The 18,562-nt window shown below is 41.4% G+C and overlaps 1 protein-coding gene across 3 annotated transcripts in view; it reads right to left on the reverse strand.

The window, feature by feature from the left end:
• The window catches only part of EFCAB5 (EF-hand calcium binding domain 5), a 39,949-nt gene that overhangs the window by 16,400 nt on the left and 4,987 nt on the right, over positions 1 to 18,562 (reverse strand). For all 3 annotated transcript variants that reach the window (XM_068154517.1, XM_068154515.1, XM_068154518.1), the window contains exons 3-7: positions 15,438 to 16,013; positions 11,044 to 11,200; positions 10,292 to 10,355; positions 8,254 to 8,324; positions 4,530 to 4,685 (exon numbers count right to left, since the gene is read on the reverse strand). In XM_068154517.1, coding sequence (XP_068010618.1) covers positions 4,530 to 4,685; positions 8,254 to 8,324; positions 10,292 to 10,355; positions 11,044 to 11,200; positions 15,438 to 16,003 — 1,014 coding nt within the window. In that variant the 5' untranslated portion in view covers positions 16,004 to 16,013. The remainder of the gene's footprint in view (positions 1 to 4,529; positions 4,686 to 8,253; positions 8,325 to 10,291; positions 10,356 to 11,043; positions 11,201 to 15,437; positions 16,014 to 18,562) is intronic.

Raw genomic sequence — 18,562 nt, forward strand, 5'->3', positions numbered from 1 at the left:
TTTCACAAGGACATCCTCTTGCATAGTCTTGACAAATTACAGTTAGATGACTGTAACCACTTCTGCCAAAGGAGTTCTTCAGGTAAAGATCAAAGCTTCAACATTTCACACTTTCAGGACAGAAATTGATTGCCTGGCAGGACTATGGAAGAATTTTTCACATATTATAGTCTGTGCTGCATTATGTTAGTGGCTGCACATTGCAGTTTGGTTTTGTGCCCCATCACTGCCTTTGAAGCATTATGTATTGGCAATTGCCTGGGAAAATAACTAGTCCCAAAATCTCAGCTGTTATGACAACCTCCATAATTTCCCTTAACAATTCTTACACATTCAGTCACAGAGGTGGGAGAGGCAGCTGTAGGACCAGCGCAGAGGAACATGCAGGGTTTATTATGTCCTTGTTGCTCAGGGTGAGTGTGCATACAGACAATAAAACCAGGAAAAGACAACGAAATGGATCATTTCCAATCAGGAAATTGTGAGTTTACAAAGTAAGGCAACTCTAAATGATTGCAAGTTTTCCATTTTGTGATGAATTCCTGTTGTCATTAAGTCCTACCTTTGTAATCTCCCTCCCATTAGTGGAATACAGTAGTTAATTGAAGAACAGATTTACTTAAGTTCATTATTTATAGCAAGTAGCTTTCCAATTGAATTATTGATTTCCTGGTCACGTTTTGCTCTTAAGAGTGAAGACTGCAAAATGTAAAATTCACCAAGCTTTTAAATCTTTCTGAACTTTTCCATCCCTTAGGCTGAAGAAGCAAAGGAAGAACTTTGCTGCTCATTTCTGGAAATGAGCTCAAGATGACAGTGTTGTTTATAATGTAAACCCATCGTTAATGGTGTCTATGTTAGGAACAGAGGATTTGAAAGCAACTGAGAGATACCAATCACTTAGAGAAGAGTCTCCCAAGAAAGCCAATGTTGAAAACTAAGTGAATAAATCACATTTTCTGTAACTGCATCACCTTTCCTCCAAAGGGAATTGAAAGCTTTATGAAAATTCTGAGAAAAGGATCAGAACCTTTTTGTCCAGTCCACTTTAGACTCCTGTGATGTAAATCCTGATGGTGAAAATGTGTTGGGAATTACAGCTGAATTTCAGCCATCTGGGGGTTTGGAACAACAAATGTCATCACATAATTCTTTCCCTAAACTTACAAGATGTAGGCCCTGATTCCCTTCATCTTTTTGATGTTAATATACAAACATCTTGCAAGCCACCATGCCAACATTTCTTTTGCTGTTTGTTTGGCAGCTGCATGTATCAGATCAGATTCTGCATCCATGTAGTAGATAGGCAAACACAGGACATGTTTTTGAAGCTGTTACCAGCTCACTCTGTAATATTTGGATTCTCCATTTAGTCTTTCCATTACACACACTTAATTTTCCCTTTATATCTCCTCAGCTGTTATTTGTCACAATCATCTGCATGTTGCCCTGAAGCTGCCAGCACTAATGTGGAGCTTTGTTTTCCTAAAGAGGTAAATCAATGAATTAAGTATTATTAAAAAGAAAGTAAAAATGCTTTGGGATTCAGAAACTGGTTTTGTTATGTTAAAGCAATACACTTGGAGGATGTAGATAACTCAGATTCCAGAAAAGGTTATTTGTGATTTGGATTAAATAATTTTGGGGTTAGATGTTGTTAAAAACAGTAAACTACTATTCAGGAATCAGTGACTAGGGATTAGAGGATTCCTTCCTACCTTGGTCTAACATTTACAGTTTGTACAGGTTTGCCACTGTAGCAGAGGTCTTTGTTATTTCAGGACACTTTTCCTTATAAACTACCTTGGGAGGGACATGTCACAGTGAAGCTATTGATAGAAGAGAGGAGCCTTTCAGCAGAAGAACCAGTTCTGTGGTCCCAGACCCATTTACACTATCTTTCTGGGTTCCTACATTTACCAGCAAAGGTCATGTTTCTTTGTACTTCATGGCTGAGTGAGGAGACTGATGAAAGACTCCTGCCTATCAGCCCTTCATCCTGGGGCTCACCAGCAGGACAGGTACAGCCTCCACTCTAACAGCAGGCCCTCTGTGTTTGTACAGCCGCCCCAAACCTGTCTCCACTTTTAACAAGCGCCAGCTTTAGTGGCTAGAGAGTTGAAACACGTTGACCTCATTTTTTTGTCACCTAGATATTGGCAGGTGATGATTCTCAGTTGTTTTCAGCAAAGTCCTGTGATTGATGAGTAATTCCTTTAGCAACACACAGACTAAGCCAGACTTGCCATTTAATCAGAGATAGGTCAGTATTTAACAGCTTGATTGTTCCTCTGGAAATGTGACGTTTGCATCTTGAACACCACAACCTGCTCGTTAGCCAGCAGGATGGGCAGACACTCATCAAAGGTCATGAGAAAACAGACTCTGGTGCTGCTGTACTGCAAGAAAAATAACCAGAAGTGTCTCCAACCTCATTAGGTTGAAAACTAATCCTTGATTTAATTCAGTTACATTTAAGGATCCTGGACTAAATGTCTCTGAAAATGAATGCAGATTCTGCTACAATGTATAAAAGGAACTAGACTTAATACACGAGCACAGAGGGACAGCAAGCCTCAAATTCACAGAGCTGTTGCTTTTGGGGGGGATTAGAACAGTGATTCAGCTGTGTTCTGGTATTTTCTTGGAACATTGCTGCACTGTATAGTCCAGGCTGCTCTTGCTGAGCTGCCACCCTTCTGGATGCATGCATTTGAAATCATAATAATGATCATGTGGCTACCTTCTAATTTGACTGTAATTTAAACACTGCTTTCTCAGCTCCCTGGCTCTAATTGCAGCTCGCTGAGGCAGGCAGCCACACTCACCATGCAGACTGGAATAACTGCCTGCTACCAAACACATGTAAATTAGGAACTGAAACAACTGCTTCACTGTGCTTGGCAGAATGAATACAACAGGTAATGGATCACATTCAAGAGGTGGAAGTCCTTGGGTCAGTTTTCCCTGTGGGTAGAGGACAGCAGGACCCACTAGAGCTATACAAAAGAAAGCAGGTCAGGCTTAAAAGAACTGCATGGTCCACACTACAGTTTAGTGAACTCAGTTTGCAGAGCAAGGCTGCCTCAGAGGACAAAACAGCAACCATGCTTGTGCTCTGATAATTTTTTTCTAGGCAGTGATGGCATTTGTGCTGATGGCTGCTCCCTCTTGTTATGTTGTGCTAGTATTTTTGGCGTTTTGCCTCTGAGATTCCACTGGGATTAGTAGCATGAAGATGGTGATTACTGCCACAGAAATAATAGGAAGAAAGTCTCAGTAAAACATGAAAGAGAAAGAAGGGATCCTTTCAAAACGCATGGCAAAGACAGCACTCGGCTTTATGTATTACTCTGTCCAGGAGTATCCATCACAGCTCTTCTTGACCAAGCAACAGGAATATGAAACGTCATCTGGCTGAGAAATAGACACATTTCTTTCCCCATCCCTGAAACAGCAGTTTGCCTGCTACTCTCTAAAACAAACCCTTGGTGTTGAAATGTGCTAACTCCATTCTCTTAGAGGTAACGACATTATTAGCATGACATTGTAGAGCACCGATCATTCAGGGGAGGCATGCTGTAAACATCACTGGAGGAGTGCTGGATGGAATCAATAATTTATGGAGGGGAGAAAACTGTAAGATTGTGGCAACCATTTGCTGTGTATTAGCCAGCAAGTGGCTAACTGAGGCTACTCATAACAAGCACCACACTTTTTGGATGAAGCCCCAGTTTTTAGAAATACCTTGTGCCCTTGATTCTTCAGTTCCTACTGTTTCCTAATAAGTCTAGCTTTTTGGTTTGTTTAATGGGGATGCAGGTGTATTCAGAGGATGATAGACAGAGCTTAGAGCTGCTGAAACCCAAATTATAGCTGTTGAATTCCATTTCCAGCTCTGTAACTGACTTACTGTATTTTTAATTTCCTGCCCATAAAGTGGGGTTGCAGTTCACAGTACTTTTCTCACAGAGGGTGTAAAGGCAGATCATTTTGCATTTTAAATTTAAACTATAAGATCTTTTAAATTTAAACTATGAGATCTATTGATTGAAGCCCTAAAGGAGTACAACTTAATGCAGCACAATTAATGCAGTGTATGTTGCCATTGCTCTGTAATGTGCACATTTGTTAGGGTCAGTTTGTATCGAGTTACGTTAACCAAAATATGGCTGAATAGACAAACCAGCATCCAAACATTCTGAATGTGCTGTGGGAACAAGTAATGGCCAGTAGTAGTAAAGACCACGGTTTATTTCTTCTTCAGAGTCATAAATCTTCAGCCCCAAGCCACTGCTAGGTCATTCAGTTTGTAATTAGCCATCAGCTGACAGGACATTGGCTATGTTTGTGTCTAAGAACTCTGAATGTGAGGACAATGCAGCAGCTATTGTCCTCTAAAATAATGCTGACTATGCACAAAGAGAGTATTTAAAGTCATGAAGAATAAAAAGGAAGCAGTGATCCAGAGAAATACCAAACTGGAAGCATCATCATACTGAAATTAGGTTGGGAGCTGCTTTGCCTACCTTTCCATAATCACAAACTAGGAAGAGCTCAGCAAACATTTGCCTCCACATGTCATGTCTTACTGCTTCTTGGAAGTCATCAGCACACTGATGGAGATGCTTCAGGATTTCTTGGAACATGTCATTTGAAAAATGTTCAGTGAAGGAATGGACATACTATGGAGACAAAGCAGCAGTGTACATGGTTAGTTTTCTTCAAGTATTTTCACCTAAAAATCTATTGCATGCAATGAAATATACAGGAGTGTGTCGTTGGTATGGTAGCACAGACTCGGTGCATGGATACTACATGACCTACTTTGTTTTCTTTCAGAAGCAGCAATATTCTCCAAACTATCTTGGGACACTGCTGTGCCAGGTACTGCACAAATGCATCTTGAACCGTTTCCTTCCCAGCTCAGAGCTCACTTATCATGTTCTGTGGTTCTGAGATGCTGGACCAGAATCCCTCCTGTGGAATGTCACCTCTTAAGCAAGGTTACCTCAGGTAACATAGAAGTTCTCCAAGGTTTTCTGCAGCATTTAGTGTTCCTGACTTGACTCCCAAGGAGGCATTTGGAGCCATTAGTTTGTGCAGAACCGACAGTCACTCAGCTCTCTAATGCCACAGAATGACCACAGCCCACAATTTCAGTGTTTAGAGAACCAATCTCGAGACAATAAAAACTGGAAAAAGAACCTTTCAAAAATGAGCCTGCTGTCACCTAAGTCCTCTGACACTGGGAATACTACTGAGTCAGGATTTATTTTGATTTCTAGCCCTGGGGACACTTTAACACTTTGGATTTATAGCCATGTGGTTTATATGAGCAAAAGCAATATGGTTCTAAAAATGTGGTGTGCATGACATAAATAATAATGGCCACCAGAACAAACCACAATCCCAAAGCCTGTGCTGAATTATTCTAGCAGGTTTCTGGAGCCAGCCATGGTAACAGGGAACCATACAGCTACAAGGAGGAATTTCCAAAACACAGAATGTTTCCCATTATCCCATTTTAGAGCATGGACATCTGACATAAGTGCTAGAACTCTTGGACTTGTTGAAATGCTGCACAGGCAATAACAGACTGAAATATTGATACCTGTTATTATTATTCATGTCTATATTGCATAATTTCCAAATATATAGGACAAGCAGAGGAAAGAGAAAGAGCAGAAAGGCAGCATTGAATATCCTGAGGCATGGCTGGTGGGAAAGAAGAATTCCTGATGCAATGGGTGGGTTTTCTGCATTTCAGCATAAAAAAAGAGGATGTAAGTGGGCTGGAAAGAAGGTGGCAGATCTGGGGCTACGTGTATCTGCTCGCGTTTCAGAGCCATCACAACCCTGAGCCCTGTGACAGATGAACCTTAAAGATGACAGCAGTTAGAAAGAGGCAGGTTGGACAAGCAGCTTGTTATTTTGTGTGTCATCTTGATGACATATTCATGGGCTTGTGTATTAATACTGCTGTCTAACAGCTTCACAGGATGATTTTAAGAAATGTATGTTTGGCTTTGTGGGTAGGAGGAAGCTATCACAGTCAAAAGCTTTTCTTAGCTGCTGTGTGTAAGGCTCTCCTGTGTAAAGCACTGTACACTGATTGTACATTGATTTATTATTAACCAAGAGATTTTGACACCCATCAGAAGAAAGCTGACACACCTTCTTCTTGCTGTCTCATGTTTCTGAGCACACTGTCATCAATAACAATGGATCCTTGCTTTTTGTTCCTGCTGGTCTCAATACAAATCCAGTCAGCCACATGCAATCATGGAAAATGATCTCACCTATAAAGCCTGAGTCTGACCCTACAAAGGCAGCGTGGCTGTTTCTCTGGGTGTCAACAGCTGTGTGTCAGACTGCTGGGGGGGTTCTGCATGTTAAAGAGTACAAAGCCTGTGAAATAAACTGCTAAGGTTTTATCCCTGGTATTTAAAGGGGTTTAATATAAAAGACCCTGAGGGCTCGTCATGAAGGATGTAAAAATGCAACAGCTGCTGTTTTGTGTGCCCCCCAAAAAACCCCAAACCAACAACAACAATGTGTGAGGTCTCTCTGCTGAGTTTCTAACAGCCTCTAAGTAACTCAAAGCTGCACTGAACTCAAGGAAGAAAAAAACAAAAACAAAGTGCCATTTCATTTTAAGCTCCATTCTAAAGCAATGCTTTCCACATGTGAACGGCCCTAGATCAGTGTGGGGAAAGATCTTCCCTCTCTCTTTGGTCTTGGTGGATGATGCAAACTGCTGAACAAAGGTAAATTGTAGCTGAGGATTAGAAGCAGCCCTGTCCCCAGAGCCAGGCCTGTGATTATGGAATAGCTTCCCAAGGGAAATGATGGAAGCCTCATCATTTGATTCAATTAAAATTGGACTGGAAAAAGGCATCAGAGAATATATTCTGAGAACAACATAGCACTAGCTGGTAAATCAGACAGCTTGACAGTCCAGGCCTTTTGTATTCTTGAGCTATGTTGTCATATCTTTAATTGAGTTAAAATAAAGAGTACACAAAATATATTTTAGGACATTTTTCCAATGCTAATGGAGCACAAATTCATTCAGTGCTCATACATCTACCACAGGGGTTAGGGATTGATGCTTCATTCCAGTGACAAAAGCAATTCTCTGGGCTCCCATTATCTGCAATAGTTTTCTTAATTAAATGCAGTTATTCTGAGGTGAAATGTAAAAATACCTCATTTCATGCTTTAAAAAGTCTTCAACAACTTATCATAAAAACGCATTTGTGTGCAAAATACTGAGCATGTGAGTCTCCTGAGAGCCAAGCAGGCACAAAAATCACACATGCTTGCTTGAAATTAGTCTCTGCACAGCTGCTTTATACTCTGCTTTTCATTACTCTAACAGCACCCACTAGCACTGCTGCCATGCAGGCTCTGACATTATTTCTATTCCAAACATTCCTCTTCACAGGTCTAATTGCTCAGCCATAAAATTCAGCCCTGTTGTAGGTAGGAATGGCTGGCAAAGGCTTGGCCCAGAGAGTTTTTAGTAAACACAGTTTGAACCAATTTGGTTGGGTTCAAATAGATGAAGAGTGGAGCAACGAGGTGAAACTTCCCTACCATTTTGGTGAGTTAAAAACACACTTCTGGTGTTTCTCAGTGGTGACTTTTGATTTCAAAACCAAGTATTTTTCAGCCTGATTATGTTTCTCACACATTTATGAGACTTGTTGCAGTTTGGTTATGGTTGAAGGCAGTAGTCAATAGGGAGGAAAATGGTAGAGCTTCTGTAAGGGGCTAATATTGTCATTCCAGTTCACCCCTTGTTAGGTTTTTCGATGGTTAATAGAACTTAATCAGCAATAACAATACTTTGGGACAGTGCTAATTACCCAAGCTAATGGTTATACTGGGACACTGAACCTCCCCTGAGCAGCCAGTGCAATATCTGAATTGACAACTGGTTGAGGGCTTTGGTGTTGTGGAAAGGGACTCAGAGGGATGTCTGAAAACCCACTGCTTCCAGAGGCACATCTCAGAAAGCAGCACAGGCTGCAGCTCTGAGGAAAGCAAAATATATCCCCCTTGCTGGTCAGAATGGAAGGGTTGTGACCACAGTAGATGGATATGGAGATAGAACATAATAAAAACAGTTACCTGGGATGGTGGAGAAGCAAAGCCCTTCACTTACTCATCAAAGCTGGCCCCAGGGAAATGATACCACTTTGTGATAAACATCACAGTCTGAATCAGATGCTCTTAATTTCTCACCTCTGTGAATTCATCTATGCTTATTGTTTTTTCCAATGTGTCTACAAATTCCAGCTTCCTGTCACAGATTGCTAGTGAAAAATGAAGAGATATTGGTTTAGAAGGTAAATGGTGTGGTATTTGCATATCCTACACAATGTTTTGCATGCTCTGGATAACAAAAACTGCCTTCTCATGCTGGATTACATTTATTTGAGGTTATCCTACACCGTAGCTGAAGCATCTCACTGTCTAGAGGCTACCTAAATCTAATTGTTACATATTCCTCCTGCTGAGAATTTGCACTTATCTATTTAGAACTGTGTGGCCATATTTATACCTGACATATGCTGGTGCAAATTGCAATGAGTTACAACTGAATATGTGGGGGAAGAAATGAGTTGGGATTTAACAGATGAAACAGCCTTAAGATGCTGGGGACATGGATTCTGCTTTGCAAAAGTGAAACCTGAAAGTTATAGTAATTTTCCCCAAGAGGCTCCACGGGAATATTTTTACTGAAGATGACATTTAAAACTATCTTTTGCTCAGCTTCTGGGCTGCTATAATGGAACTGAGAAGATATGGCAAATGTTTACACAGATTTCTGAAAGAGGTCTTGGAGCACAGACATGATGTTCCTGTTGGGTTTATTTTTCTCTTCTTCTACAATATCTCAGGAGAAAAATCATCATGTATGTGTTTCTCCCATGTTCATTAAGACATTCCTAAACTGTCCATTCTCTTTATTAAGCTACAAACCAAAGCTTAATGTTCTGTTAATGTAGATTGGATGTTGTGAAATGAAATACATCAAGCAATGGAGCCACACCATTAGTGAAGGCACCTCCAGCACCTATAAAGTTTCTTCTCAGTCTGAGGTCCCAGTATCCCAGTAATTGTTAGCCATTGGAATGTGCTGCCCAGGGAGGTGGTGGAGTCACCATCCCTGGAGGTGTTCAAGAGGGGATTGGACATGGCACTTGAAGCCATGGTTTAGTAGTCATGGGGTGTTGAGTGACAGGTTGGACTTGATGATCTTTGAGGTCTTTTCCAACCTTATTGATTCTATGATACTATCTGTTCACACTGGAAACCCACAGCCACCACAGCAGGAGCACAAGGGCTGTGTTTGGCATTCACACAACATGCTACCAATACAGGATGATTACTCAGAGGAACAGTTCTGTAATACAGACAGGGCTAAGCAAGGGCAAGCTCTAGTCAGAGGTGACTGCAGCAGCAAACAGAAATACACTCTGGAGTTGCCTGCTTATCATCCCACCTTCCAGCAAAGGCAGATTTGTTATTATTGATGATCATTATGATATAAAGGGCAGGCAGCAGGCCACATGTTGCCACTTCAGTGTTTCTGGTTCTATCTACTCAATTATCATTATTTGGGGAGGTCAAGTGTAAGCTATATAAAGTGGACAGGAATTATGGAAATCTTTCCATGCTGAGTGCTCTGGTACAGAGCTGCTTGTGCTGTGTGTCACTGGTGTGCCTGGACTGGTGAAAGGAACTGCTAGACAAGCTGGGCTGTTTGGTGGAGCATTTAGGTAGGCTTCAGCATTTCCTCTGAAACCATAAAAGGTAGTATCTGTCAGACTTAAATTTTTTCAGTCTTACCTTTCCTCCATACCTCCCAGTCTGCCAAGCTGTCTATGGGATTTCCAAGACCTCCCATGAGACAAAGAATGGTGTGGAATAGAGTAGCTAAGAGAGATTGTTGCAGTGGTTCTTGAGAATCACTGTAAGCACATGGCAATGTCTGCCTAATGCAGGATGTAAGTGCAAAGGGCCTGCACCAGAGCTTTCTGTCTCTCCAAAAGATTTTTTAAACACCTTTCCATACCTTCCAAGACCATATTAATGGACCCCATGGTGTTTCAGCCTCTTTCCCATCTGTCTGAAGATTTGTGTTCCATATTCTAGGAGGTGTCACTACCCCTAGAGATCCTTTCTCTCTTAGCAAATCCATTTGCTGTTTGCTCCCAGTCTGCATTAGAATTCAGGCCACGGAAACGAAACTAAAGGAGAGACATCAAAACCTGACCTTTTTTCACATCCATGGGAGCTGAAGCGATGGCATCTTGAAAAGACTTCAGGGCACTCTGAACCTACAAATTGAGGTAATAGTCAAAGGCCTGTTTCATGCTGACAACAAAAGGCAATTACTAAAATAAATCATCCAGAATAATTAGCTGCATGGGCCAGCCATGCTTCTTGCCACACATAGGTGGGCCCTGTTAAATGCAGACCTTGTCTATGTGATGTTGTGTGTAACCATAGGACATTTCCTAGGGGTTTTGTGTGACTTGTAAGAAGGATGCTTGTACCAAGAGCTGTATTACAATGACTGCACATCTCTTTTATGAGCTGCAGTATCAATTCACATGAGGCACAGGGGTAGAAAGAAGATTTAATGGTGGCTACAAGAGAGAAGGAGTGGCTGTCCCAGACCTTTTTAAGAGGATTCTGAGGGCAAACCAGCTGCAGAGGACATCCTATGATGAGGTATGAATCCAACAATCTTAGGAGTGCCTGAGTACCTTACAGGGCATTTAGCTTCCTAGGATCTCTGTGGAGAACACATTGCAACCCTTCCAAGTGCTCATGGGGAATCAGAGCACAGTGAGATGGAGGGGTAGCAATGACCATCACTCTGACCCTAAGGGATGTCAGAGCCGTTATTCATCCTTGTGCTCCATGCTATTATTGCAGGGCAGATGGCACTATCACAAACTTCCTTTTCCTCCTGTCTGGAACAGTCACAGCAGTGTATTAACAAGAATCATCCCTAGTTACCAGTGCAACAGGTATTCTGTCACTGACATCCACTGTCCACTCCTTGAACTGAATTGCCAGAGCCTCCTTTCTCATCTCTTTCACTTTAGACTTCATAGCAGCCAGCTGCTCCCTGGCCTCACGTTTGCTCTTTACCTCAGCCTTCATCCTGGCCAGCCTGTAGGACATGGGAATATGGTTTAGAAAGGTACCATCATAAACATGCTTCAGCTAGATTAAGTCTACCTTGAAGAACAAAAGGTAGGAAAAAACTTCTTACTGACTATCTTGTCCTTCCAGCACAAGCAGAAATACTTGATGTTTGAGCCATAAAATGACTGCTGTGACTATAGGATTAGATATTGCCAATCTGTGTTTTGAGAGGCCAGCTCCAGGGAGATGAGAGCAGCTATACTGTGACATGTATCATCTCCTGAAATCTAGGGTAGCTATGAATCTGAAGAAACAACCTCCAAGTGCCAGTTATGTGCATGTGGAGAGAACCTTTCATAGAGAATAGGGTAGACATTCATGGCAAATCACCTGTACAGCTCTCCTATTTGTGTAGTTTCAACAGTGAGAAATGTTATCTTCACATTTGTAATGGCATTAATAATTGATAGTGTAGATGTTCTTCACTTTCCTCTGATTTTTAGGAGGAAGAGAGGTGCCTAATTTTGCTATACTTGATTTACCAGCAAAATTGCATCAATATACATTAGTCTCCAAGCCCAAGCACCATTTCACATAAGCACTTTACTGCTGAAGAACAATGTTCAATGCAATTTCTTAAGCAGTCTCACACAATAAAGTTAATACTGCCTTAGGACAGGGGTAGCACACCAATGTCTTCATCTTTTTGAACACACTGAGTTTGCAATCTTGGACTAAAAGTACTTCCTTCTTCCTTCCATCTTCTTTGCCTCTCCAATCACCCAGCCATGTTTATCTATCCCAATCCTCCACTTTGCACAAGAGAATTGAATAAAATTGATACTATAGAACTTTGACTTTGTTCATTTATGAAACAGGAAAAAACAAAACAACCAAAGCCTTTAGGAAGTTCAGAATGCTTAAAGCCAAAGGATCAGTTCATAAAGGGAGAACTGTTCCTGCTCATGGAGGCTTCTGGACTCTGCTTTGAGACAGCTGCCTTGCACACCTCTGTGGCTCTCACTTACACCCTCCAGAGCAAGGGGAATTGCTTCTCTTGAACCTAGAGCACACTAGTCCAGAAATTATATTAAAACTAATGATTTCTGCTCCCTTCTTCCCTCACTTATTGTGAAGATGGACTGATCCTATCCCTGCTCTCTTTAGTTGCTGTGGGGTCATCCTAGAAATTGTGAAACAATGAGATTTTCTTCAATGAACAGAAAGGTCAGTGTAATAAGTTACAGCAATACACTGGCCACAGGTTAGCACTAGGTGCTTGTATTTCATGGCCACTTACCACTGTGGTGTCTTAATGAGTAACTGGGTTCCTTAATCAATCATGGCCATTGCACAAACGCCTGCTGGGCAGCTCAGCCTCCAGCACTTCGATAGCAGAGGAATGGTAAAATAATTTCTTATTTCCTGACTCATTCACAGACACAGCAAAGAGGTTTCTGGCAGATACCAAGTGAAATGGACTAACAGATTTTCCTCAGAGAAAACCAGACCATTTCTAGCTGCAGCTCCTCCTAAGGAGTGGTCTGCAAGCTGAAAGCAGAGGTAAGGCCATGTTGTTAGCTGCCAAGGTGCTCTGGTGATTAATTTGGGCAGTGCCCAGCACACATTACATTGCATGCTGCACCTGAACTATGCTACCCTTTGGCATTTATTTGTAGGGTCCTAAAACACCAGGCAGCTGCATCCTCTGTGTGGTGTCCCTGGTGTGGGACGAAACTGTTTCCTCTCCAGACAATAATTGCAGCACAGGCAGTAACAATGTTGGGCACCCGTTTCAAAGTGAACTCACTGCAGTACCAGACGCTTCCAGAAAAGATGAGGTGGCAGCAAGGGTGACTTCTCCCTGCAGAACAAAACATGTTTCTTCAGGAAGACAGCCGCCTAACTCCCACACAAGGATGGGTGACTCAGACTGAAGGGCTACCATCCCTGGACAAAGTCCCTGCTTCAGGTATCAATCCATTTGGATAAGGAATTTCTCCCACCTGCTCTTCTGCATGTCTGAACTTCCAGTCAGCTGGCAGTTATGAACAGACTGGAGAAAGCCTGAGTGAGCTCAGTGAGGACTGGTAAGCTCTAGATAAGAACCTGTGGTAAAATCCTGCCTTTCCTGAAGGTGATGTCAAGGCTCCTGGGAGCCTCACTGGGGCCAGGATTTCACTCCTCATTTTTCTGGTGCTTGTATTTTTCTGGTGCTTATATTATTTTGAGCACAAATTGTCATTTATCTTTTCTTTCCTTTTTTTTTTTTTTTTTTCTGTTTAGAAAGCCAGTGATTCATATTAGTGCTACATGGTGTCAGTAAATTCCTCTGTGCTGCTGTGGTTTAAGAACCCTATGCAAATCTCACACTACAGCCATCACAAATATGTAAATCCTGAGCTGCTGTGAATGCAAATCCCATGATACTACTACCAGTGGATATGCAAAACCTGCTACAGCTATGGCTACATAAACCCTCATAGCAGTGCTGTCTACAGAGAGACTGATCTCTACAAGTCTTGATAGTCACTTCCTTTGCATCAGCTCTGATACCTACAAATCGAGAACCTGTCCTCCAATGTAAACATGGACTTAAAAGCCAAGGCCACTGGTAGCCCACACTTTGCATTCTACAGGAAAATCTGACCTCCCCAGAACTAAGCTGTGATGCACAATGAAAGCTAAAAGTATTTTAGCAGAAAAAAAAAAAAATTAAGAATAATCTTTAAAAAATCACAAAACCAACCAACCCCCCTGGAACTTTGCTGTACTTTAATTCCATTTCTTTTGCAAACTAAAGCTGAGATATGGTCCTCAGTTTCCTCCATCCATATGACCCTCTGTGAAACAGTATGAATGGTGAAACAGTCCACCAAAGATGTGGCAAGGCTGGCATCCTAAATGTCTCCCCAGAACAGTCTGTGCTTGAGTGGAAGCTCACTGGAAAAGAAGATGTTGCCCCAGAAACAAACCTGAAAATCTTTTATCATCTCTGATTATACTCCTGTATGTCTGCTTACAAAGAGAAACCAGAAAGCTGAGCCTTTACACACCAGCCACAATCAGTCAGTTGAAATTATATTTATCTGTGGGGGAGAAAGGTGGTAAGTGACTGCTTTAGCTGAATTCACACCACTTTAGCTGAATTCACACAGTGATTGCTTTACCTGAATTCAAACACCATGTTCCTATGAACTGGAACAAAGAAATGCAGAGAGACAGGAACTCAGAGCAGTAGAGAGAGATTTACCATATTATTTTATTCATCATAGTACTGGGAACTTCAATTATCTTCATTTAGAGTTTATGCATAAGACATGTCAACATTTTACTTCCCTAATTCCTGACACCGAAACCCTGAAACCAATTTTCCAGCTGTATGTACTATTTATGCAAATAGCAGAGACAGCCTTTCAAATTCAAGTCATTATTCAGCAACCACAGATAGAGAATAAAGTGATCTAGTCATGAATGGGTAATTTTGACATCAATCACTATCACCTCTGGGTCATCTACAAGCATGAATGTTCACTTCTGTATTTTTTTCTGACCAGAGCAATGAAAATGAAAGCATTTTTTGTTCACCTCGTGCTCTCAGGTGATAACCTTAGTGCATTGTGAGATGCCATGGAACCTCCTTCCAATCTTCATTAAATATGACACTAAAGCAAAGAGCTTGAAGAAGGAACTCAATAAAATACAAAACAGTTTCTACTTTACAGGGTAAAAAAGAATCTCAAAGGAGAGCCTGAATAAAAATCCCAGGTACAGGGAGTTTCTACACTGCGCCACAATTCTACAATTGAATTGTTGGTTTGGTCAAGAGAAAACATCCTGATGGAGGAAGAAAGGCTTATCTCTTCATTAAGTTTGGAAGACTATAGAAGAAATTACTTGAAGAGACCTTTAATATTAACACTTGTCCTAAACAGCTGCTGTCACCAACCCAGACCGGTTTGAAAGCAGTTTGCATTTCACATATGCAATTAAGATAGAGTCTGAAGAGAAATTAGGTACTTGTGAAGGGCAGAATATTGCCTCAAACAGGAATAACTAGTGCTTCCTTTTGTGTGATGCTCTGGCATTTGTCCTGCTTCTCAAGTTTTTATGACAGCCATCTACCATCTCTGGCACTCTACTCCACATGGTTCATTTTGTTTGACACTCCACCAGCCAGGCTGCCATCACACCAATTCTTTTGTCAGAGACCAAGACACCAGCTCTGGTCTTGTGACCAGCCACAATTTCAACTCTCTCACCTCTCTGATGCTGTACCTGGCATCTCAGCTTTTAGCTCCTCCAGGACCATCTTCATTCCTCTCAGGTATGGGCTTGGTTTTGGAGAAAAACCACGCAGAGGGTTATGCCTCATCAGATACTCTCCAAGAAAATGAATAGGGTTAAAGTCGACTGGTTCTTGGTCAGGTGCAAGCATGTTCTTTTTTTCCACTTCCATTGACAGTTTCTCTATTCCTGGCATTAAGGTAGGTAGAAGTTTGTCAAGCAAATAGACACGAGTATCTAGTGACTCTTTGTCTTCACTGAACCATTCTCTGGACAGCAGGTCACATGGCTCTCTCTTCTTTATCTTTTCTTCTTCTGCCTTTTGTGCATGAATCATCTTTACCTTTCTCTCCTGCAGTCTCAGACACCTCTGATGTACCTTTTCATAAAAACACTCTTTCCACTGGGCATCATCACTAAGACAAGGCAGCTCATCATGCCCCTGATTTCTCTTAATGTCTGTAGCAGTCAAGTTCTTAACTCCAGCTTTGGGATGTTTTAGACCTGCAGTTTGGGCTGCTGCTTCTGGCTGAGCAGCCATGCTTCAATCACTGTGACACAGAACAAAAGCAGCACGTTATATAATGCCAAAAGATGCAGCAGTGTCCTAGCAGATGACACAGGACTGTGTCTATTATTAGTCTATTGTTAGGAATTAACTAGTAGTCTTTTTCTATGCTCCTTTCTTATTCTTTTACTGCTGCTTTGTACTCTTAAATAAATACAGCCCATTTTACTTCAAAGATCAGTAAATGATTTATAAAGATTAATTATGTATCACAACAGCCCTTGGAGACAGAGCAACTAAATAAGTGTGTTCCTTTCTTACAGGAAAAGAAATTGAGACACAGAAGAGAAGTGATTAATTCCAGGTCACTTAGAGACTCAGAAACCAAGCAGTGAACAGTGCTCTGAAGTCTCATCCCCCAGTTGTAATGAGTGGATTCCTCTTCCCCTAGTATCATTATTTCTGTTAGGTCCTATTCCATGCCTCCAGGAAATCCAGTGGATATAAGACAAAGGAAGCAGGCAATGGAAAATACCAGATGCCTAGAAGCAAGATTTCTCTACATGTTGCCTTCTGCTACATCTTTTCTGTAGCTGTGAAAAACAGTGAGGAATCTTGGCCCATAGACTACTAAATTTCTGCTTTGGGAACTATTTTTTCCTCTGGACATTTTGGTTAAGGTAAGGAGGACACAGGCATATGGGTCAGCAGATCTCCTGCAGAAAGGGAAACTTTATACCATGAACTCTGTAATTAAGCTGTTCACAAGCACTTAATCTTGTAGCTTATACTGTAAAAGACAGACCTACAGGGAGTTGCAGGTATCTCCCCTTACAGTTTCCAAAACACCACTGTTTTCTTCTCAAAATGTTCACCCTGTGAAATATCAGGAAGAAATTGAGTTGTTCACAGGGCACAATTTGAAATCTATTACTGAAGGTCTCCACACATAACTGCCTGCATTTGTAATGGGACTTAGAGAACAGGGCAGAATGCTGCCTAACTACTTGATTCAAAGCATGAAAAATCACCAGCATACTGCAAAAAAAAAACCCCAGCCCAGTGCTAAAACAACAGCAAGGGAAAGCTGATATTAATAGAAGGAGCCTAAAGCCTCTCCAAATTACAGATGAAACCCCCTCTGAACTTGCTGCCACACTATCCTTTTCAAGATCTTATTTTAAAGTGCTTTTCACTAAGGCCTCAGAGTATCCATAGCAATACTATTGCTTTTGATATGTTTTGCTTTTTCATGTTTAAGCATTCATAGCTGTTCTGAGGAGAGTTCAGCCTTCCAGGAAATGCATAAATGTGATCTACAGCCCTCCTGGCACACAAACATAATTGCTAATACATTGACCTCCTGGTTCATAACCACTGAGTCCAAATACTGCTTGGATTGGTAGGATGCTCCACAGCACTACATTTCTGTGTCTGTTTTCTCAATGGGCTTGTGGGCATCTTCTGCTAATTTGTTTTCAAAGATGATTACCAGAGATGGAGTTATGGATCAAGATGCCTGCCACACACAGAGGGTTTTAAGGTAGTTGCTGGTTCTTCCACTGAAGGACATAAAGAGGAGTATAGATTTATAATGCTAGAAAGGGAAACCTGTCAACCCTGTCAAATTGTTCCTTAGTTGGGTGAGTTTCTTTCAATAAGTGGTAAAACCAGACTCCTCCTGGTTCAAAGCAGGGTGTTAACCACATGTTCTGGTCACATTCCAAATCAGCTGGTTTTGTTGTGCCAAAATAAACTGTTCTTGCAGTTTGAAACACTTATGTTATTTTTTAACATCCTTTGTCAAGCAGCTCAGCAGTTTCTGTGCAATGTTAAAGTGACAACTGTGAGGTGGCCAGTTCGGAATGACAAGGAACATATTTTCTACATTGCCCTCAACAGCATGATCCTGAGAATTAGTAAATGTTTATAAAGTATCTCTCTGTGTCTCTAAACAAAACAAAACAATAACCAGCTAAGGGCAACTCTTCCACCTCAATTCCACGGCACTCACATAACTCCAAGAACAGAAGCAGGGCACAGGAAACTCTGCTCATGGCTTTAATGCAGGACAGAGAAAGAAAACTAAGAGGATATGGAAGAACATACAAACAGCATATCACTGTTAAATAAACAACAAAGGAGTGTTAGAACCAGGCCCTGAAACTTGGAATTTGTTAAGGATTACAGGGACACACCTCCAGTTTGCATAAGACACCACTGGCTCATAAACTTCAGTGCTGATTCCCGTTAGTTGAGGATTTGGCCTGTAATATATAGAGCTCTCCTGGCCTGTGTGACTCCCAAGTGGAGGCTTGATAATCCAAATAATAGTAAGCACTGGTGCAGAGAGACCAGCTTTAGAAACACCCAGGAAATTTGAAATGTGATATAAAGTTTCCCGTTAGCTTTTAAGTCGAAGGCAAGATAAGCTTTTCATTATTTAGTAGGATGCCACTTTCATGGCTCCTTTTCTGTGACAGAAATATTCTTGCTGGAATCCCTGCAGGTACAAAAAAAGATTCTCTCTCTGTTTTCTGTACAAAACACAAATCTGCTCGTAAATAAGGTTTTTATGGTGCCATTGTTATC

The sequence above is a fragment of the Melanerpes formicivorus genome, unplaced genomic scaffold (assembly GCF_026170545.1).
Source record: "Melanerpes formicivorus ecotype bairdi unplaced genomic scaffold, bMelFor1.0.p_v2 SCAF_29, whole genome shotgun sequence".
Classification (NCBI taxonomy): Eukaryota; Metazoa; Chordata; class Aves; order Piciformes; family Picidae; genus Melanerpes; species Melanerpes formicivorus.